Source organism: Macrobrachium nipponense, chromosome 11 (assembly GCF_015104395.2).
Source record: "Macrobrachium nipponense isolate FS-2020 chromosome 11, ASM1510439v2, whole genome shotgun sequence".
Lineage (NCBI taxonomy): Eukaryota > Metazoa > Arthropoda > Malacostraca > Decapoda > Palaemonidae > Macrobrachium > Macrobrachium nipponense.
The window spans coordinates 1,209,273-1,232,631 of record NC_061087.1 but is presented as its reverse complement, the minus strand read 5'-3'; the positions used below and the strand labels follow the sequence as shown (position 1 = coordinate 1,232,631).

Here is a 23,359-nt window from a genome sequence, read left to right as displayed (position 1 = left end):
ATCCACACAGACGCGTCCTTAAGCGGCTGGGGAGGGTATTCCCCAGGTCAAAAAGGTTCAAGGGACTTGGTCACCTCAGTTCCGTCAGTTCCATATAAACGTACTGGAGGCAATGGCAGTGTTCTTGACTCTAAAAAGGTTACGCCCCACCCAAGTACTCCCACATAAAGCTAGTCCTGGACAGCGCAGTGGTAGTACATTGTATAAACAGAGGAGGCTCCAAGTCACGTCATCTAAATCACGTCATGATAGCCATCTTCTCCCTGGCAGACAAGTTCAGTTGGCATCTTTCCTCCACTCACATAGCTGGAGTAAGAAACGTCATAGCAGACGCCCTATCCCGATCAGTAACCCCACTAGAGTCTACAAAAGGAATGGGTCAGCTGACAACAGTTACGTTCCAATGGATCCTTCAAAGAGTCCCAGGGCTACAGGTGGACCTCTTCGCATCACAAGCGAACCACAAACTACCGTGTTATGTAGCCCCCAACCTGGACCCTCTGGCCTATGCCACGGACGCCCTGGCTCTAGACTGGACACTGGGAGAAGATTTACGTCTTCCCTCCAGTGAATCTCCTCATGAAAGTATTGAACAAACTCAGGACATTCAAGGGTCAAGTGGCTCTAGTAGCCCCAGACTGGCCGAAGAGCAACTGGTATCCTCTAATTTGGAGCTGGGCCTTCGTCCTCTTCAGATCCCCAGTCCCAAGCTCTCCCAGTCAGTACAAATGAAGACTGTGTTCGCTTCCTCAGGGATTCTCAAAACCCTAACTTTATGGATTTCATGAAGTTTGCGGCAAAAAGAGATGCGAATATTGACCCTCAGAATATTCTATTCTTGGAATCCGATAAAAGGGATTCGACTTGAGGCAGTATGATGCTGCTGTCAGTTAGCAACCTTCCTGAGAGATTCGGATATTAGAATCATGACAGTTAATTCAGCTATATCCTTTTCAGATCCTTATTTGAAAAAGGTTTAGCAGCTAGCACGATTACGACAAACAAGTCAGCTTTGAAAAAGATATTTCAATTTGGATTTAACATAGACTTGACGGATTCCTACTTCTCGTCTATTCCTAAGGCATGTGCTAGGCTTAGGCCTTCTGTAAGGCCTACGTCAGTTTCATGGTTCTTAAACGATGTTCTAAAACTGGCTTCCGAAACGATAATGACACATGCTCGTTATAATGCTCTTAAGAAAAACCCTATTCTTATTAAGCTTAGCTTCAGGAGCAAGAATTTCAGAACTGTCGGCTCTATCCAGAGACCCGGATCATATTCAGTTCCTTCCCACAGGAGAAGTCCTACTTTCTCCGGAACGTAGCTTTTTAGCAAAGAATGAAGATCCTTTGATGAGGTGGGAACCTTGGAAGGTACTACCCCTTCCACAAGATGTATCTCTTTGCCCAGTTACAACCTTACGAGCCTTTCTGTCTAGGACCTCCTCATCTTCGTCGGGTCCCCTCTTTAGGAGGGAAAAAAGGTGGAACTTTATCCATTAAAGGCATCAGGCAACAAATCCTGTACTTTATTAAGCAAGCCAATCCTGACTCTTTCCCGAAAGCACATGATGTCAGGGCAGTAGCCACCTCAATTAATTATTTCCAACATATGAACTCGATGAGTTGAAAAAGTATACTGGATGGAAATCGCCGACAGTGTTCAAACGTCACTACCTTAAGTCCTTGGAAGCTCTGAAATTCCCAGCAGTAGCAGCGGGTAACATAGTTCCCCTGACTCTAGCTAGTTTGTAGTAGAAGATTCAGTCCTCCTTTCTACCTGCCTCACCCAAAAGTTCGTCTATTCCTACCTGGTTCATTTGCATTCACCTTGTGTCTTAGCTGCTTTTGTGATAGTGTAGTGGGTGCCCCTTATTGTCTGGTTAGGGACACTCACAAATGATTATAAACATTGATCTCATGGATGTTTCCCCTTATTTTTATGCTAGGGGATACATCATATTATAATGATTACGGGTTTGTATATTAAGTCATATACATTCCTTTATATATTATTATTGTTGATTGTTTTTATTAATTGCTATTATACTTTTGATACATGCTGTTACACAGATAACATTGATACATGTAAATAATTTTACCTGTACATATGTAATTACCTTATGTTAACAAACATGATTAGATTTAAGGGTAATTTAAGCATATTTCTATTTTTATACCCCTGTGTATATGTATCTTTTAGCAATTATAGTCTATTCTTATATATTTTATCTTTTATTTGAGACCTATTCTGATTTATTTTATTTTTATTCTCATTTTATTACTTTTGTTTACAATCTTGTGCTATTTCTCTGGTACGATTTCGCGCAGCGACACGAGCGAGCCCAGAAAAGGGATTTTGACGTAAGGAAAAATCTATTTCTGGGCGATTGGCTGTCGTGTCGCCAGCGAAACAAATCCCACCCTACCCATCCCTTCGCCCAAGATTGTCTGCTAACTTCAGGATGGCCACCAGAGGCGCAGCAGTCGGCAGCATGGGATGGAGTAGTAGTAGTACGAGCTGCTCACTCTGTGGGTCGGCTCCCCTCTTGGAGGGATTTTGTAGTGGGAGATTTCTATTGGCATTTGGCTCGTGGTAGTGGTCTCACTCGCCTAGTGTTCATACCGACACCCTCCTGGAGGGTGAGCGAGTCAGTTATACTGACCTTTTTCTTTATTTTATTTATTCTCTGGTATGTGTTAGTACATTTACCCTAGAAATAATAGATTAAAGGATATTTCGCTGGCGACACGAGCCAATCGCCCAGAAATAGATTTTTCCTTACGTCAAAATCCCTTTATTATAACATTTACTGTGGTGTTTTTCTAGGGCTTGGAACAAATTAGGCAATTTACATGTAAAACGTAGTTGTAGATATGAAAAAATGAGGTTACGAAGGCCGCTTTGGAACGGATTAATTTTGTATCCTGAGGCACTACTGTACATGGTTGTCGCTGCTGTCCGACAACCATGAAGGCATCAGTCTCGGCCTCTTTGAAACGGGTGGGGGATCACATGCCTTGCTGGTAGAAGGTCCTGGTCTTAATTGTTTCAGACTGGGAAATTAAATCTGAGATGGGGGGATGTTGGGCGGCTTTTGAGCGGATAGACGCGCTTGATCAAATTCAGAAACACCTGAAATGGACATGGAACATCTTGTAGATACCACTTCTGGATACAGTACGTAGAATAATAGCTTTCATAAAGTTCTTTCTGCGTACTGTCTCGGTAGCCCGCTCCATTTAAGAACACGCCACTGCGATTCTATAGTGTTTGTGTGTACATTTGGGTCGTCAGGGCTAAGGAAGTTAACGCTGTGGTTCATGACATCATGTGCGAAATAATGATTCCAGACTTTGCTGTACGGTTTCCAGCAATCAGATACAATTGTGGTTTCTGGAAGCACGTTATCAAGCAACACCGGGAGCAGAGTTTCGGCAGAATGGTCAGGAACCACCTTGAAAAAGGTCTCACATGTCAGTCAGTCAATGCCACCAAACACCCAAGATCCGTCCACCTTACGGCCACAGTTGTACCTCCGTTTCCCAAATTTAGATTTGTCGATCTCAACAATATGACCAGGTCCATTGATTTTCTTATTATCAGAACAGGATTTATATCAATCCACCATGGTGTTAGGTGCTAGAGGCGTAACAAAATCCCTCACAACACACTGTGGGGTTTTCTTAGTGGAACAAAATATTAATATAATAATTGTTTCCAGAGACAACTGCGACTTTTCAAAAAATGACCCGATACCTTCTTTCTGCACTTGCTATTTGTACAGCACCACATGTATATGGGCTTGCCTGTGGCCTTGCTGGTCCCATCTTTCATGAACCGTCGGTTTCCTGTGTTGCACACTGTACATAAACCTGAATAATCCCCAAGAAAACCTTCTCTATACAACCACTTCATAAATTCGTTGGTGTTGCGTAGAAACTCAATCACAATGCTAATATACAAATGAGTATAGTTATCAAACTTATCTGCAGATACACTTTTAGGGAACAATACTTCGTGTGTTCTATCCATGATAGGGGTGAACTACGGAAAGAGCGAATTCTGTGAGAGAAGGTATTGGTGTATGAATCATATTCATGAGACATTTTTTTATTGGTTGGTAGCAAATTAATCCATGTCCCTTGGGAATGACCTGGGTCAACCTGATACGGGATTGGTTTGATTTAAAATTCCCGTGATGGGGTCGTTAGGACATACAGTGCCTCACTGCGACCATCTCAAGAACTCCAAGTCATCGTTCACATCAACTGGGTACTACTTAGAAAAAGTTACGTTTCACGGGAAATATCGACTGATGGCAAATTGGCACAAATTGGTCGGATAAGTGACTTTTCAGGTATATTTTGGAATGCTGGACAAGTTTTATTCTATGCATTTTTTTTATTTGGGATCATAGTTTAGGAGCTGTAGGATCTGTCCGCGGATATGTAACCTACCCGAGGAACTCACACATTGCTGGTAACAGATTAGACCTCATATTCACAGCTGTTCCTGCAATCATCAAGTCCAAGGTCTGCAAAAATGCAAGCACTTCTGATCATTGTGCCATTGAGATGAACATAAGTATCTGTCAATCACTATATATTCATAATTCCACCACTGGGAAAATGGTTTGGCTGAAATCATAAGGGATTGCATTGTTGAAGCTTCTCAAGCACTTAATATTTCAGATGCTATACATATTAGATCCAGATACCAAGAGGGTAAATGAAATGCTGATGGCTACTTCAGAAAGGTACATCCATAGAAAGGTCATCAAAATGAGGACAAATAACCAGTCCTAGTTTGATGACACATGTATATAAAATCGTTCAAATAAAATTACACCCTTTATGTGGAGTTTCACCATGCTGCAAATAGAATTCACCACACAATAGCCAAGAGAAATTTCAATATAATTCCTTAGAGATGAAACTGAAAGGGCTTACTCAAGCCTCATATGTAGTGGAACTAATTGGCATCTTCTTATATGAGGGTCAGGCTCATCTCCCATTCCACCACTACTAGTAACAGATTATGGTATATTGTTACTGGCTCTAACAAAATGGCTGAACTGCTTCACTGAGCTTTTGAAGCTAAGCAATCAGCTAAGGATGTCCATCTCCCTGATGCTGGTCCTCTTGAACCTATTCTTACAAAATCTGCCTTTTGCTTCAGGGATATTAAGAAAATTCTTTATAATCTTGATATCTGGGGTGGAGAGGATCCAGAAGGTTTCTCCCCCCTTTTTTAAAGGTTTCTAGAGTGTGGTCTCCAAATATTAGATTACATATATAGATTTTTATATTGATGTAGTATCATTGCAAATGAGTGCAAGCTTATAAAATGGTGCTTGCTCCAAAGCAGTATACCTGTAGAATCTACAGGTCAACTTCTATTCTCCTAAGTTGCAAATAAACTTATTTCTATACCACTATACGTACATGTATATGGAATCCAAAGGACTATAAGCTGATAGTTAATATGCTTATAGGAAGCAGTTAGATACTATGTGCAATACTCTTTTAGATTTGACTTGCCATTTTGCAAGAGAATTGTGATAAATGTTTTGAGTGTTGAATAACTCCAATAGATTTCAGTGATGTTTTTGATTTAGTAAATCATAAGGCACTTTCTTATAAACTTCAGAATCTTGAATTGGGTAAATATGTTTTAGGTTTACTTCAAGATTTACTTATAGGTATGCAACAGCGAGTTGCTTTTGATGAGATCTTTAGCAAACCACCTACTGGTTCTAAAGTTGCACAGGGTATTGTAGTAGTACTTGGTCCACTTCTATTCTCAGTGTATACAGGTTGTTGGTCAGAAAAGCACGATTGTTCAGTATGCTAATGATGCAACAATTGAGGGTGTAGTAAAGCCTCCACTTATGAGAAATGAAGCTGCCCTTATTTTCAATAGTGACATACATAGAGTGGATTGGTGAATGGTTTAGTTGGTGGGGTATAAGGCTGAACTCTAGTCAAATGAAAACACTATTCATTAGTAGATCTTGTACTGATTTCCCACCATCCTCCCCTTCAAGTAGATGGAACTCTGCTGAATGAGTGTAATTTTGGGGTTGCATCTTACTTTTGAGAAATTTTCAGCAAATGCTGCACAGAAGATAGACATTGTATGTCAGGACTAATACATTTTTAACAGTGAAAAAATCAAAGCAGCCTGTTTTAGGTCATTTGTCCTTCCTTTATTAGAATACTGCTCTCTGGTGTGGATGTTGCTTCTGCAAGAGATTTATCCCTTTTAGGTAGAGTAGTTTTTGGTGTAGGTTTCTGTTTCCTAATACTATTAGCAGTTATGACTTGGACCATCAATGGATGGGTCTCTTGTTGTCAATTTTTCATAAGCTGTATTTTAATAGAGATCTTTCACATTCACATTTGATCTCTGATCATCATCTGATGACGTGAGCTACCAGATTTGCTGAACAGCAGCACCAAAGGGCAATAAATGTGCCTCGCTGTTGAACTTCTCAGTTCCAGAGGTCTTTTATTCCTCATACAGGCAGTCCCCGGGTTACGACGGTCTCAGCTTACGACGTTCCGAGGTTATGACGCTTTTCAATTATATTCATCAGAAATTATTTCCAGGGTTACGACGCATGCTCCAGAGTTACGACACCTAGAAACGCTGATCTGGCAGATGAAATATGACACCAAAAATGCAAAATAATCAATATTTAAAGGTTTTTTTGATGAAAAATGCAATAAGAATGCAGTTTACATAGTTTTGAATGCACCCAAAGCATTAATAGTAAGGTTTTCTTAGGATTTTTGACGATGTTCCGGCTTACGACGATACTCAAGAACGGAACCCCCGTTGTAACCCGGGGACTGCCTGTACTATTGGACTGTGGAAAAGTCTCCCTGAGAATGTTGGGCAACTGAAACCTCTAAAGTTGCATTTACGTATCCCTTTTTTATGAATTTCCTATTACCTTTTGTTACTTCTTTCTAATGAAAACCACATTGTTTGGAAGCTTTAATTGCAAGTCAATGGTCAGTGTTGGTTTGTTCCATATGAATAGGGTTCATCTCCTAAATAATAATAATACAGTAGTGCCTCAGGTTACAAAATTAATCTGTTCCAAAGCGGCCTTCGTAACCTGATTTTTTTGTATCCAGAACTACATTTTACATGTAAATTGCCTAATTTGTTCCAAGGCCTACAAAAAAACCACAGAATATTTTAAAATAAAGCTAAATTGACCAATAAACAATGGCATACAACATTTGGACCATTCAATACCTAACCTAACCGTGACTGTACCTGTAAATAAAGTGCATTAGAGTACAGGGTAAAAGAAATACTGTACGTACATGTGCGCATGTATGTAGTAAAATGTGGAACCTTACCTTTCGAGTGAGGTGATGTCCGAAAGTGGCGACAGAGGAGGACAAATGGCAGAAAACATGAACACTTAACTTTACGAAACACATTAAAAAATGGTAGAAAACATTAACACTAAACTTTATGAAATCACTAACACGAATTTACATTAACGAAAGAAATTATGTGAACGAACGAATTCTGTGTGTGTACAATAACGCTGCTGAAATGAAATGGTCTAGGAACCCCCTTATGTAGATGCAGGCCAACAGGAGAGCAGGATCTTATGGCAGTAACTAGCATCAGGAACCAACGGGAGAGCAGGAGGACAGTGGCGAGTCTACTGAGTTGGCGGCGTGCGAGTTTTAAAATTGTTCTCGGCGGCACAGGCGAATCTCGGACTTTATAGTATACCCTTTTGCGACCTGAATTATTTTTGTACACAAAAGCAAATAAATCTTCGTCTCTGCCTTCGTAACCTGGATTTTTTGTACGTAGAGACTTTCATATGTAGGGGTATGACTTATAATAATAATAATAATCTTGTCTGTAGTTATAGTACCCTCTCATAGGAACCAATGACTCTGGGCTATCTGTGGCCATTAGGTAGGTGGTTCCAATGAATGTTAGCAGTTTGCTTCAAAAACTAGAACAATGATGGAAGGAAGTATAGTCTCCTCCAGTTGTCCTTGTAAAATTGCATCTCTTGCTACTGCTTGACTTTTGAGCTTAGATGACATACACAAGAAGATGATAACTTTTTGTGTGTGGCAAACAAATCCACTTCTGGCTGTGGAAGTACCTAATCAATTACATTTGAAAGGGGGGTTTGTCTAACATCCACTCGGTCTAGGTTACCACCTGTCTTGACAGTCTTATTATGTACACTGAGCAACTTCATGGTTCCAAAAAAATGTCATCTGATTGTCTCAAACATTTACTTTGGTTTGCACATACATAATTACCAGTGAATTTACTTCTTCATATCAACACATATAAGCTCCATTAGTGATCTAAAAATAAATTAGTTGTCAATACTGTATACCTAAAATATGTAAAATATGCATATTTGAGCATATATGAAAAAATTATTTTACTACAAAACCAGGTTTGTACAGTAATAATTTTTTGGTTCAATAAGCCCCAAAATAAACAGAAAATGTAATATACAGCTACTATTTCTATTTATGTACACATACATGCAACAGGGTGTAAGTTATACCTCTAGTGTTGGTCCAAGCAAATCTCCAACAGATGTGACCCAACCACGGGCCGAGTCAGGTACTATATCTGAAGGAGCTTCCATATCCCACTTCTCTAAGAAATCAACATTCTCAGCAATATCTATAAATAGAAATATTTACAAATTAAGAAACTGATCAAAACTTAATATCCATGGCAGCAGGAAGATTCCTAAAGATTATGTACTCAGTACTTGACCAAGTATTTCTGAAAAAAATAAAATATGTACAATCAAATCCTTTTAAAAACAATACAATAGGTTAATAATTATTTGTTGTAAATTTTGCAGAACATAAAAACTACTGTAAGACTGGATCGTCACAAAGATTACAGGAAAAGACTAAAAAATAAGATACAAAATTAGTACACTGTATTATATATGAAGTGGCAAGAGGAATGAAAATCTCTTTGATTCTTCTACAATGTGCTGCTGCTTACCTTTAGAACAAATGTACTTCGTCCAAGTCTTCTCTCTGGGAAATCCTTCAGCTTCAACTTTGATTGGCTTAATCAACAAATCCCTATGTATAAATAGGAAATATTACTGAATAAAGTTAAGAAATCAATAAAAACTATAGTAAGGAAATAAAATGTATAGTAAATAAATAAAATATAATGCCCCATCCATGTTGGCATTCTCACTAGATAAAGTTAGTCATTGGTTTTAAATTGATTTACAATTTTTCCAGTCATGTAAAGTAAAAAAAAAAAAAAAAAATTAATAATAAAAGGTCATACTTCCATAAAAACACTGAATTATTTATGTTTAAGAAAAAGTGTCATGACTACTTTTGATTCTCTGTGTTTTGCACAGCACTCTGTTGTCTCCTGAAAAACACGTTTTGATGTAGGAAAAAACTATTTTTGGTAGCTGTTGTGATCATACAAAGGCGTTAGTTAACCCTTGTAAACCAACTGGGGCCCCATAAGACAACCAAGTAATATCAAAGAATTCTCTTTTAGTTGGTCTTGGCTAGAACTGTGAAAATTGGCATTAACACAATGATCCAGTATACATGGACTCAAGATAGGATAGATCTCCCCTTTACCTACAGTGTTTACCCTAGTCTCTCCATTCACCATTCTATTACAGATGTGGCATCATCTCAAAGAGTTGGCCATACTCACCACCACTTGACAAGTATATGAAAGACAATCCCCACCATAGATTCCCATGTCTTTTCTTTTGGGAGTTAGAAAACTTATAGCAGCTACTAAAAGTAGATTTTTCCAATATCATAACCTGTTGGTAATAGTGCAGAAGCTGACTGGTTAAGGAATCCTAAAGACTCAGACAAAAAACAGTCCGCATGATTAGCAACAATTTATCATTCAGGATTTCTTTTTAAGATTAACAGTGAAGGATGGTGAAAGAACTTATACACAGTTAACACCCACACTCATGTTCTCACAATTCACAGACTCACCTATTCGCTGGCTTCTCTGTTGAACCTCTGGCTTCTCTGTTGAACCTATCTATAAATTATTCTTGAAAAATTCAGCAACGCACAGACTTTTCCATTGATAAATAATCACTAACTAGTTTAGTTACATGACTAAATATATTTTCATGATCCAAAATGATTTACTAATTTTCTAATATTAATAGCAATTAATACTGTACATATTAAATTTAATAAGACTTCATGACATTAATTATCAAAAATAATAATTTTCTCTCTCTTTCTCTCTTACTGAGATGTATGTTTTTTTGTATGATAAATAAATGATTTGCTAATTTTCAAATAACAATATTAATGTAAACAGCAATGGTAATATCAATTCATTAAAGAAGATACTATAGTGAATTAGTAAAGATTTTAGTTTATAAATTAATAAATTATGTAAAGTTTTAAAGGAGACCCTGATCTTTTGCCAAGAGACTTGGAGAGAGGGGGAAGGATGAACCTGCCAGAAATGTCAAGAAACCTGACGGCAAGAGTTAGATGGTCAGTGTTGCCAACTTAGTGGGTCAGTGTTGCTGACTTGGCAGTCAAAGGATATACATACTGGAATCTCTCTCTCTCTCTCTCTCTCTCTCTCTCTCTCTCAGATACTACTACTGCTAATTTGAGTCTCTTTAACCTATTGGCATAAACACATATGTACACTGTTTGTGTGTGAGTGTTCATAGTGTTTTAAAAATGTGTAGTAAAGATAATACATCTCTGGAGACAATAAAGTATATATATATATATATATAGTATATACGTATACAGGCAGTCCCCGGGTTACGACGGCTCCGGCTTACGACGTTCCGAGGTTACGACGCTTTTTCTTAAATATTCATTGAAAAATCCGCCCTGGGTTACGACGTTTGTTCCGACGTTACGACGCTGACGCTTCCGACGCTCCGAGTTAACAACGCTTTTAAATAACGCAAACTATGATAAAAATCCTTCATAGTTTAGCACAGTATATTAATAAAAATAAGTTTCTGGTTAGATTACAACAAAAATTTTGAGGTTATGATGATTTTTCGACACTTTTTATGTCGTATTTTTCTATGTTTTTTAGTGACGCCTCATATGCAGAACTAGTTTCCGAGCGAATGAATACTAGCTTGGATGTGCAAAGTTTATAACAGTCCAAAAGTGCAAATAGTGAAAAAAATGATATTGTCATGATACAATAAAGTTTTATACATACTTACCTGACAGATATACACGATTAATGGCCCACCCAGCCTCCCCGCAGGAGACAGGTGGAAGAGAAGAATTCTGATTAGAAAACGGGAATGGTTCCTAGTCCTGCCACCCAGAGCAGGGCGGTAGATCACCTGACCTACCGGTAGCGTGTGCCGCGAAATTTGAAATTCTGTCGGGGACGACGGAGTCTATAGCTAAGTATATATCTGTCAGGTAAGTATGTATAAAACTTTATTGTATCATGACAATATCATTTTTATACATTCAACTTCCCTGCCAGATATATACTTAGCTGATTAGCACCCATTGGTGGTGGGTAAGAGACAGCTAACTACTGAAATAGACAGGTAAACAACATATGTTGTAGGTATTAATAAACCTTGGTTCCTACCTTATTAGGCTGAAGACTTCGCGGCTACTGCCTAGGAGTCTGCGTAGCCTCAAGAGTCTCAGCGAGATATTGATCTATGGCTAAGAGTTCTTGTGGGTCTGCCAATGGGGTCTTATCCACTTACTCGGCAGAGCCTAAAGGCCTTTGTCATTGGGTGCTATTCCACTAACATGACAATACACCTTGTTCAAGGAGCACAACACCGATCCCGATCACCTGATCCTAACATCCATGTTAGTTCTAAGATTGCAAGGAGTTATCCCCGAACTCCTTACAAACAACCAAAAACTCGAAACATAATTACACGCTCATTTATAACAAAATATAAAAAAAAAAAATTTTGTAACCCCTACTAGCCATACATACTCTTGATCCCCTACCAGCAATGACACTATGCACCCGTGCGACATCAGTGAGCTTGCTAATAGAAAACCAAGCACATATCTGACAAGAGGGTTTATGTACGTTAAAATTAAAATATTTTAAGGATCAGTCTTTGCTTCAAGACCCAGAACTGTATCTGCTGATACAAATGGACCTAGAGAGAAGCACTTCTCATAAGTCACTTTCACATCCTTCAGGTAATGAGACGCAAACACTGAATTGCACCTCCAATAAGTAGTCTCAATGATATTTCTAAGAGACATATTCTTTTGGAACGCCAGGGACGTTGCTACTGCCCTCACCTCATGGGTCTTAACCTTTAGAAGACCGAAGGATTCCTCCGAGCAGTTCTTGTGTGCGTCAGTAATTATGCTTCTCACAAAGAAGGCCAAGGCGTTTTTGGACATGAGTCTTTTGGGGTTCTTCACAGCACACCAAAGACCTTGTTGACAACCTCCCATCTGTTTCTTTCTCTCTAAATAAAATTTAAGAGCTCTCACTGGACAGAGAGACCTCTCTGTCTCTCTGCCTACGAGGTTAGATAGACCTTTTACCTCAAAGCTTCTGGGCCAAGGTTTTGATGGGTTCTCGTTTTTCGCCAGAAACAATGTCTGGAACGAGCAGATAGCAGCATCTCCTTTGAATCCCACTGTGGAGTCCAGAGCGTGCAATTCGCTCGTCCTCTTGGCTGTAGCGAGAGACAACAGGAATAAGCATTTCCTAGTGACGTCGCGGAAGGAAGCCAGATGTAGAGGCTCGAATTTATCTGGGGAAAGGAATTTCAGGACCACGTCCAGATTCCAACTAGGCGTTCTAGGAGCTGCTGATTTTTGAAGTTTTCAAAGGACCTAATCAAAATCATGTAGATCCTTGTTATCTGCAATTTCTAGCCCTTGATTCCTGAATACTGAAGACAGCATGCTTCTGTATCCCTTGATTGTTGACACGGATAGGTGCGATTCCTCTCTCAGAAAGAGGAGGAAATCGGCAATGTTAACTATAGAGGTACTGGAGGAGGACAGCTTCTGACTCTTACACCAACTCCTAAAGACTTCCCACTTCGATTGGTATACTCTTCTCGTCGAAGATCTACGGGCTCGAGCGATAGCGCCTGCAGCCTTGCGAGAAAAACCCCTCGCTCTGACAAGTCTTTCGATAGTCGAAAGGCAGTCAGAGCGAGACCGGGGAGGTTGTGATGAAACCTCTCGAAGTGGGGTTGTCTGAGTAGATCTGCTCTGCTTGGAAGAGATCTGGGGAAGTCCACTATCCACTCCAGTACCTCCGTGAACCATTCTTGGGCTGGCCAAAATGGGGTTATTAGGGTCAACTTCGTGCTCTTTGAAGCTACGAATTTCCTGAGTACTTCCCCCAGGATCTTGAACGGGGGAAAGGCGTAGGCGTCTAAACCCGACCAATCCAGGAGAAACGCGTCTATTGCAAAGGCTCTTGGATCTTCCACTAGAGAGCAAAAGATCTCTACTCTTTTGGAGAGGAACGTCGCAAACAGGTCTATGTGAGGTCTCCCCCACAGGGACCAAAGACTTCGGCACACTTCTGCGTGTAGAGTCCACTCTGTGGGAAGGACCTGATTCCTCCTGCTTAGTCTGTCCGCTCTCACATTCTTTATCCCTTGCACAAATCTTGTGAGGAGAGTTATGCATCTTTCCTCTGTCCAGGTTAACAGGTCTTTTGTTAACTGATAGAGGGAGAAAGAGTGCATTCCTCCTTGCTTGCGTATGTAAGCCAGAGCCGTGGTGTTGTCCGAGTTTATCTGTATCACCCCGCCTCTGACTATCTCCTCGAAGAACCTCAAGGCTAGGTGTATGGCCACTAGTTCCTTGCAATTGATGTGCCAGGACACCTGTTCCTTTGTCCAGGTGCCTGACACCTCCCTTGCTCCTAGCGTCGCTCCCCATCCCGACTCCGAAGCGTCGGAAAATAACACTTGGTCTGGGTTCTGCAGGGCAAGCGACACGCCTTCGTTCTTCTGAAGAGGAAGGATCCACCACTTCAAGTGATCTTTTATCTCTTGTGGAACCGGGAAGGTGTCTGAGAGCTGTCCCGTCTTCCAACTCCACACCCCTTTCAGGAAAAACTGAAGAGGGCGAAGGTGAAGCCTCCCCAGAGAGAAGAACTTTTCTAGCGAGGACAGAGTCCCTAAAAGGCTCAGATAATCCCTCGCTGAACTGCTCTCTCTCTCTAAGAAGTTCGAGATTCTCGACAAACCTCGAGTGATTCTCTCTCGCGAAGCAAATACCCGAAAACCCCGAGAATCCATCTGAATCCCCAGATAGACCAAGTTCTGGCTGGGGATCAGCTGCGACTTCTCGAGGTTCACGAGTAATCCCAGCGATTCTATCATCTTTCTTGTTATTAATAAGTCCTCCAAGCACTGAGTCTCCGACTTGGCCCTGATCAGCCAGTCGTCTAAGTAGAGGGAGATGTTTATTCCCTCTAGGTGAAGCCATCTCGCTACATTCGCCATCAGGTTGGTGAAGACCTGTGGAGCTGTAGACAGGCCGAAACACAAAGGCCTGAATTGAAAAATCTTGTCTCCTATCATAAATCGAAGATATTTCTTTGACAAATGGTGAATGGGAACATGGAAATATGCATCTTGCAAGTCCAGAGAGACCATCCAATCTCCTGGACGAAGAGCTGACATTACTGAGGCGGACGTTTCCATGCGGAACTTCTTTTTCTGAACAAAGCGGTTCAGAGCGCTTACGTCCAGTACTGGTCTCCACCCCCCCAATGCCTTTGGTACCAGAAAAAGGCGATTGTAAAATCCCGGGGAGTGTGGATCCTGCACAAGTTCGATGGCCTCCTCTTCCCACATTTGTTCTACCATTAGAAGGAGAGTCTTTCTCATTACAGGGTCTCTGTACCTCGCTGACAGTTCCCGAGGCGTAGATGTTAGGGGAGGACTGTCCTCGAAGGGGATTACGTATCCTTTCTTTAGGACTGAAACTGACCAAGGGTCGGCTCCCCTTTTTGCCCAGACTCCTGCAAAGTTCAGGAGTCTGGCGCCCACTGGTGCTTGAAGGATCATCAAGTCATTTTGTCTTCTTGAAAGGTCTGAAGGAAGACCTTCCTCTCTTATCAGAGCTCTTCTTTCTGGCAGGGGGACGAGCCGCTGCACCTCCACGAAAGGGCTGCTGAGGAGGACGAGAGTCATTTTTATTCGTAGACACTACAGGACGACTCTTCTTGGATGTTTGTACAAGTAGGTCTTGTGTCGCCTTCTCAGTTAGCGAGCGAGATATATCCTTCACTAACTGAGAAGGAAACAGATGATCTGACAGAGGGGCGAACAATAACGCTGTCCTCTGGCTCGGAGAAACCGCTTTTGATAACAGGGATCCATAGACTGATCTCTTCTTCAGAAGACCAGCACCAAAAAGGGAAGCAACTTCTCCCGAACCGTCTTGTACTGCCTTGTCCATGCAAGACAGGACGCTATGGAGAATCTCTGGGTTCTTAAGAAACTCCGGGTCTTTAGATTTATTAGCCAGAACTCCGAGTGACCAATCCAGAAAATTGAACACCTCTAAAGTGACGAAAAGTCCCTTTAGAAAGTGGTTCAACTCCGAAATGCTCCACGTAGATCTGACCGATCCTAAAGAGTGACGTCTGGAGGCATCCACTAAATTGGCAAAGTCCGCATCTGCCGATGCAGGAAGAGAAAGACCCATAGTCTCTCCTGTCTCGTACCAAATACCTCTCTTTCCATGGAGTTTGGAAGGAGGCATGCAGAATACTGTCTTTCCCAACTCTTTCTTAGTGCCCATCCAAGAATCTAAAGATTGGAGGGCCTTCTTCATGGAAATCGCAGGTTTCATTTTCAGAAAGGCCGAGGATTTCACAGTAGCCGAGCTCGAAAAGAGAGAACGAGGAGAAGGAGGAGCCGCCGGACTAAGAGAGTCTTCAAACTCTTGTAGTAACAAGGAGGCTAAGATCTTATAGTTTGAGAGTCCTTCATTTGCAGGAAGCTCGTCATCAGACAAATTGTCCAAACCTCGATCAGACGAAGGAGAAAGCTCTCGTTTGGAGGAAGAGTCTTTCCAAGACCTCCTACGATCTGAAGGAGAGGAGCTTCTGTTTGGAGAAGAGTCATAAATTCCAGAAATGAGTCTATTCGTATCTTGCCTCATGGAAGAACTCCGACTCCTGCCTACTGGCTCTTGACTCCTGACTCCTGACTCCTGACTCCTGCCTCCTGCCTCCTGCCTCCTGCCTCCTGCCTCCTGACTCCTGCCTCCTGCCTCCTGACTCCTGACTCCTGACTCCTGACTCCTGACTCCTGACTCCTGACTCCTGACTCCTGACTCCTGACTCCTGACTCCTGACTCATGACTCATGACTCATGACTCCTGGCTCTTGCCTCCTGGCTCCTGCCTCTTGCCTGGGTGACTCCTCTCCTGGCTCTTGGCTCCTGCCTGCTGGGAGACTCTTCGCTCCTGGTTCTTGGCTCCCGCCTCCTGGGTGACTCCTCACTCCTGGCCGGTGCCAGACGCCTGATCGGCTCACTCCGTAAGGTTGACTCCACGTTCATACTAGAAGCCTCACCTCGAGTAGGAGCATCGATCCTGGCGGCAGGTACCTCCACACGTCTGGAGGACCTTTTGATAGGAAGGGAAGTGTCTTTCCTTCTAGGAGGCTCCTTTGAAAGCACTCCTACTAAAGACGATATCTGCTCCTGCATAGAAACCAGAAACCTCTTAGTAACCTCCTCTTTATCCTCTTCGGGAGGAGGAGGAGAAGGAGGAGGGGAGGAGTCCATGGCCTCCACCTCCTGACTCCTTCTAACTCTGGTTGACAGAATGGCTCTTTTTGCCTTCTTAACTCCCGAAGGAGACTCCTCAGGGAAGTTTTCCGGGCTCGAGTCAATAGTCGGAGCCTTCCAGCTCCTCTTCAGTGGTCGCGAGCTATCTGAATCCCTCCAATCACGTCTCGGAGACGAAGATCCCAACGAAGAAAAACAATCACGCAGGACGCTTTTACAATAGCGATCCCTGGCAGTCTGGGGTGTCACAGAAACTGCCGAAGGGACACCTGATCGGTGGGGATTCTCCACAACCTCCTTTCGGTTTTCGACATTCCTTCTCCTCTGGGCATGTGAGCTTGGAAGAGGTCTAGACCTAGGAGCGTTGTGGAGCCGACCAGATGCCCCCTCCACTACACTGGGGACACTCACATCACTGTCCACTGAAAAATCACTAGCCTTACCTTGCAGGGCAGCCATTTTGTTTTCCATTAACTTGAAGGCCGCTTTTAGATCCGCAAGTTCTTTCGCTGAATCTACAGGTTCTGCAATAGGAGCAGGGGCTGAAATGGAAGGAGAAGTAGCAATACTTACCCTTGGGGAAGATCCCAAGCTAGGAATTAGTTCATTAGATCTCGAACTACTTAAACTTCTAGAAGAAGCCTTCCTCACTCTTTCTCTTTCTAACTTTTTCAAATAATTAGTTAGATTCTTCCACTCATTCTCACTCAAATTCTCACATTCCTTGCAAGTATTAGTGAAAGAACATTCATACTCCCTGCAACCCTTGCATACAGTGTGAGGGTCTACCGAAGCTTTCGGCAACCTCACCTTACAGCCTACATTCACACAACGTCTCACAACCATTCCAGCGTCAGACATTTTAAAGAAAAATCCAAAATCAAGTCCACAAAACAGTCCACAAAAGCGTATGCCAATCCAACAATCCAGATACGTCACCAAAAGTCAGTCAAATAGATCAATTGCCCGTGAAAAAAGAAAAACCAATCGAGAGGAACCAACAACAATGTTGACGGTCCGGACGACAGAAGAATTCTGATTAGAAAACGGGAATGGTTCCTAGTCCTGCCACCCAGGGCAGGGCGGTAGATCACCTGACCTACCGGTAGCGTGTGCCGCGAAATTTGAAATTCTGTCGGGGACGACGGAGTCTATAGCTAAGTATATATCTGGCAGGGAAGTTGAATGTATAAAATCATTGTTTCCAGTAATAATAACAAAAAAATCATTGTTTCCAGTAATAATAACAAAACTAAGTTTCTGGTTAGATTACAATGCAAATTCCAAGCATCCAAAGAGAGACATTATCCAGTAATTTGATCAGAGAGAGAGAGAGAGAGAGATTGAGAGAGAGAGAGAGAGAGAGAGAGAGGAGAGAGACGAGAGAGAGAGAGAGAGAGCTTCTTCCGACGCTCCGAGTTAACGACGCTTTTAAAAAACGCATACTATGATAAAAATCCTTTATAGTTTAGCACAGTATATTAATAAAAATAAGTTTCTGGTTAGATTACAACAAAAATTTTGAGGTTATGATGATTTTCGACACTTTTTATGTCGTATTTTTCTCATTTTTTTAGTGACGATCCAGTAATTTGATCAGAGAGAGAGAGAGAGAGAGAGAGAGAGAGGAGTCTTCATTTGCCAATGGTCTTGGGGATTGACGTAACGTTTATTTTCTGAACAGATAGGACAGAGAAGTGTTCGTTTCATTAAACGGCCTCTGACTCATGCCAGTGAATGTTTTGTTGATACTAATAATATAAGCCTTTTTAAAGATACGTTTACTTTGATTAGTCTATATGATACGTAAATAGCAATCAACTGTTCTTGTAGCCCTTAAGATTTGGCAAAATCGAAGTATCCAAAGAGAGACATTATCCAGTAATTTGATCAGAGAGAGAGAGAGAGAGAGAGAGAGAGAGAGAGAGAGAGAGAGAGAGAGAGAGAGAGAGAGAGAGAGGCGTCTTGGCAACAATGGTCTTGGGGATTGACGTAACGTTTATTTTCTGAACAGATAGGACAGAGAAGTGTTCGTTTCATTAAACGGCCTCTGACTCATGCCAGTAAATGTTTGTTGATACTAATATATTAGCCTATTTAAGATACGTTTACTTTAATTAGTCTATATGATACGTAAATAGTAATCAACTGTTCTTGTAGCCCTCAAGATTTGGCAAAATCACTCCAGGTTGTACATAAAACTTCAAGAATGTAGTGTCACCAGAGGATTACAATAGTTTTTACCTTCAAGAACCAGCATTTTTTTATGAAAATAACTCCAGGTTGTACATAAAACTACAGGAAACAACATGTAGTGTAACCAAAGTTTTACAAGTAAGGTTTTTATAACTTTTTATTAGTTTAAGACATTTTTCCGTCGTTCCGGCTTACGACGATTTTCGGGTTACGACGCGTCTTAAGAACGGAACCCCCGTCGTAAACCCGGGGACTGCCTGTATATATTAATATATATATAATATATCTATATATATATATATATATATATATATATATATAGTCAGTTGGTTGCTCGCAAAGAGAAATGGATTTAACATTCCTGAGAGATTAAAGGAATAAATAAATGTCTCTCTCTCTCTATTTTAGCTGGAAGGGTAAGACAAAAGTAGTATGTATATATCTTTAAGGGTTCTAATATTTAAGATGACTGAAATAATATTAATACTAAAGTAGCATAATTTCAAACTTTAATACAGTAATATGATAATAATTTACAATAAATTTGATGTAGGATGTTATTTAAGGTATACATTTGGTATTTGAACTTTCAAAATAGGCAGTTAAAGAGTTTTTAGAGGGGGTTCTATGTATTTGCGGATTTTAACTATTCGCGGGGGTCTGGTACGCATCCCACAAATATGGGGTCCACTGTATGGGTTACTTATTTGGCTCCAATATGTTGAGGTGGGATGCAGGATAACCAAACTGCCCTGGCAATTGACAGTAGATGCAAAAAAGGACTATCTGGGTTGGTAACCAAGACATCTAGGTATTTGAAGTGACCTGATCAGGCATAATGTTTTATCGATAATTTTGAGTTCCTGCAGAAGAACAGATTTCCTTTTCAATGGATCCTCATTCTTGGCCAGAAATAATGGGCTCAGGACAACAGCAAAAGATGGCTAATGGTGTGGGTGATGAAACAGTTCCTGCCTGCCTAAGGAAGCTAAGTTCACTGATCCTGGCTCCTGAGACCCATGGATCATAAGGGTTGTGGTCATACTAGGAACACTGAATTGAGGACAAAACAGGAGCCAAAGAACCTTATCTAAGGACAAGGGAATAGGAGCATTTACTGGAGTAGGTCTTTGCAAAGTAAAGAATCAGAGGGTAGAGCTAAAGACTTTAGTACTGAAGTCTACTATATACACTCACAGAGCAAGAGCTCTTGACTGTACAACCTTCAGCAATACATTATGACCGCAGCAGTGGCAAGGTGCTTTTCCTCAAACAGGTGGATCACAAAAAATGTTAAAACAGTTTGAATCACTTGCCATATGGACTGGAACTGCCTGATAATTAAGTTGCCATATGGACTGAAACTGCCTGATAATTAAGTCCATAGTTTCTGCACTATGTACCTAGCAATGTAAGCTGCATAATTTTCAGAGTATAGATTAGATTTAGAAAGTCCACACAAAGCTCGTGGCTCAGTAAGAGAGATGCATAGAAAAATTTTTTCTTACATGTGGGATAGAACAATTGGTGGCAATTAAATAATATCAGTGTCCTTCCCAACTGTTTTAGCAGAACAAACCAGTGACTGTTAGGCAAATTTGAGGCCACTATGTCGGTAGTGCCTACTCAAATTGTAACAGGCCCAGGATAAGTTCCAGGAACTTATCCTGGGCCTATTACAATTTGAGTTGGGTGTGAGGTGGGACTCATCCCAGTGAATAAGAAACCCTTTTGACTAGAGACTATTGCTTACAAAGTCACAGGTTTTACAAGCACTCCTCATGGGTAGTTCCTTAAGTAGGCCGCCTACTAAACTTCCTCTTCAGCTTTGACAGGTCAAGGATCATTCTCCAAATGGAAGCATTCTTTTTTTGGGGACACTGAAAGGACTTGCTAGATGATGGATTAACATATCTTCCTCAATGGCATCCTTTAGGAGAGCCTTCTTTACTTACTTATTTAGGGAGAAGTGTGTTACGCCCTATTGGAAATGGTCCTGTGTTCCCAAAGTGAGCACTTCCACTACATGTGGTTCTATGGAAGGCAAACCCCAACCTAGCAAGTCTTGTTGTACTCCACCTATTCCTCTGCAGTTTGTGGGCAGTCCATGGGTGCTTTTCCTCTCCCTCAATAGGCACATCTGTGTCTTCCTTGAAAGGGATATTGTCATTGTTGCTCACTCTTCTGATTGTGGGTTTATATGGCTCCAGGTTGTACAGGTTTGAGGTGGAATGGGAGGCACAACTCATAAGAATGTGCTTCCAGTTTCCACCTTCTCCAGAAAAGTAGGTGCTCCACAATTCTGTTGATGGGCTTGTCCAATGAGAAATGTTACAACAGAGACCTCAGCAGGATTATGGAAGGAAGGGGAAGAATGAAACAGCTGGGGGACACTGCAAAGCAACATGTTCTGGAGCTGGCCAATGCTTCCATTCGGGCCTGATGCAATACTCCATGAAATTGTAAAGCATACTCATAGGGTCTGCATAAAAGTCTTTGCAACCACAGCCAAAGCAGTCCTTCAGGACTCTGGAAGTTCCCTCATCATCACTTCCTGAATAATGGATGAGGTTAGGATAGAAGGAAGGTAGAGCCTTGCAAGGACTTCATTAGTGGCTGTCTCATCAGAAACTTTGCCCATAAAGGCAGTAAAATTCTAGGTAGCTACACTGAGTGGCAGCCTTTTCCACTCATGAGGAAGGACAAGTTCTGAAATTCTCCCTACACATGATTACCTTCTGCAATGTTTTTCCTTGTCATTCCCCGTGATCTCCTAGGGTTTGGTACATAAACATATTTCATTTTCTCTTCACACCATTTTTCCAAGGAGTAACTTGATGATGTATGAGCTGTCTAGCTCCTCTGCACTGCTGGGCAGTGATAAGAACACCTAAAGGGTGACCCAGGCCACTGTGTTTAGTTTATTCATGCCTTCTGGTGTTCTGAAAAACTCTTGTACCTAGTGCTAAACAATCAAATATCCATCAAGATTTGAATTCCTAAGGCATAGTAAAATTACATGACATTTTACACCACAAAATGCAAGTACTGCTAATATATATATTTTTATACAGTATAAAATATCTGCGTACATACTGATTTTTATGGATTTACTTGTATATTTAGACTTATCTAATTTAATTGGTCATCTAGCTATAGTTACTATGAATAGTATTTATTTTGGGAACAACAAATTAATTTGAGGGTTAGTATATATATTCCTGCTATAATATGCTAGTATACCCAAAGGCATCAATAACCGAGATGTTGTGATGCAAATTATAGTAACCATAAATCAATAAACCCGCTTACCCTTTTCTGGTACTAGTACTGTATTACAGTGGTCCCCCGTATTCGCGGGGGATGCGTACCAGACCCCCCCCCCCCCCCCCCCCGAATAGTTAGAATCCGTGAATGTTTGGAACCCCTATAAAAACGCTAAAAACAGCCTATTTTGTTAGTTAAAACTTAAGAAAAACCACTAAAAATTTTCATACTTGGTTTTTTAATAGTTTTATCACAAAAAGTGCATTCTATGATGAAATTGATAAAAAAACCCAGGAATTTGAGGATATTTCTCATAGAAAAATACAGCGAATGCGCGAATTTTCCGCGAATAATGCAGGGAAATGTTCCTGAGAGAAATCCGCGAATGTGTGAGTCCGCGAATCCGGAGAACGAGAATACGGGGGGTCCACTGTATAACCAAGAACTGTAATAACTAACCTGTACCTCCATCCTCCAGTAGTCGATGTTTTTAAATATGCCACTTTTTATTTTTTTCCATATTTTCTTTACGTATATAAAGAAGGAAAGATATAATGAACTGATACCCATTTGAGGCAATGGGGCTATGAATAAGTTAGTTAATGTAATCTTTATGATTTTAAAACATTCCTGGTCAAATTAGAAGTGTGTCTAATACACCAGAAAGTCTCAAGGTGGTGTCACTTTCCACTCCAAAGGCAATCTGATCTAAAGAGGCAATTTTGAGGCCAAACATTTGACATCTCATACTTCCCAAACTGTTCGATTATTTGCATATATCTTACATCATGCTTAGCACATTGCAAACAAACATAAAACACAAAAAGCCAGCCTAGGCATATCATTTTTATTTTAGGCATGGGAACATTACTGTGATAGGATTCTATAAAAGTTTCAATTAGAAATTAATATTTTTTAGTTTTTTTTTAGATTGAAAGTATTTTATAGCAGAGTAAAATTACAAATTACAAGGCATATGACTAGTGCAAGCTTGCCTAGGCTTTTTTGTTTTTTTACTGTAACCAGCTGAGATGGTATTTTTTATTTATTTATAAGTATGATGACATTACTTGAATATGGGACCAGGTGGAA

The 23,359-nt window shown here is 40.9% G+C and overlaps 1 protein-coding gene across 7 annotated transcripts in view; it reads right to left on the bottom strand.

Annotated features, from left to right (window-relative positions):
- LOC135215322 (alpha-2-macroglobulin-like) overlaps positions 1 to 23,359 on the bottom strand; it is a 494,644-nt gene that overhangs the window by 92,673 nt on the left and 378,612 nt on the right. For all 7 annotated transcript variants that reach the window (XM_064250089.1, XM_064250270.1, XM_064249915.1 and 4 more), the window contains exons 18-19: positions 9,034 to 9,116; positions 8,576 to 8,697 (exon numbers count right to left, since the gene is read on the bottom strand). In XM_064250089.1, the coding sequence (XP_064106159.1) occupies positions 8,576 to 8,697; positions 9,034 to 9,116 (205 nt within the window). The remainder of the gene's footprint in view (positions 1 to 8,575; positions 8,698 to 9,033; positions 9,117 to 23,359) is intronic.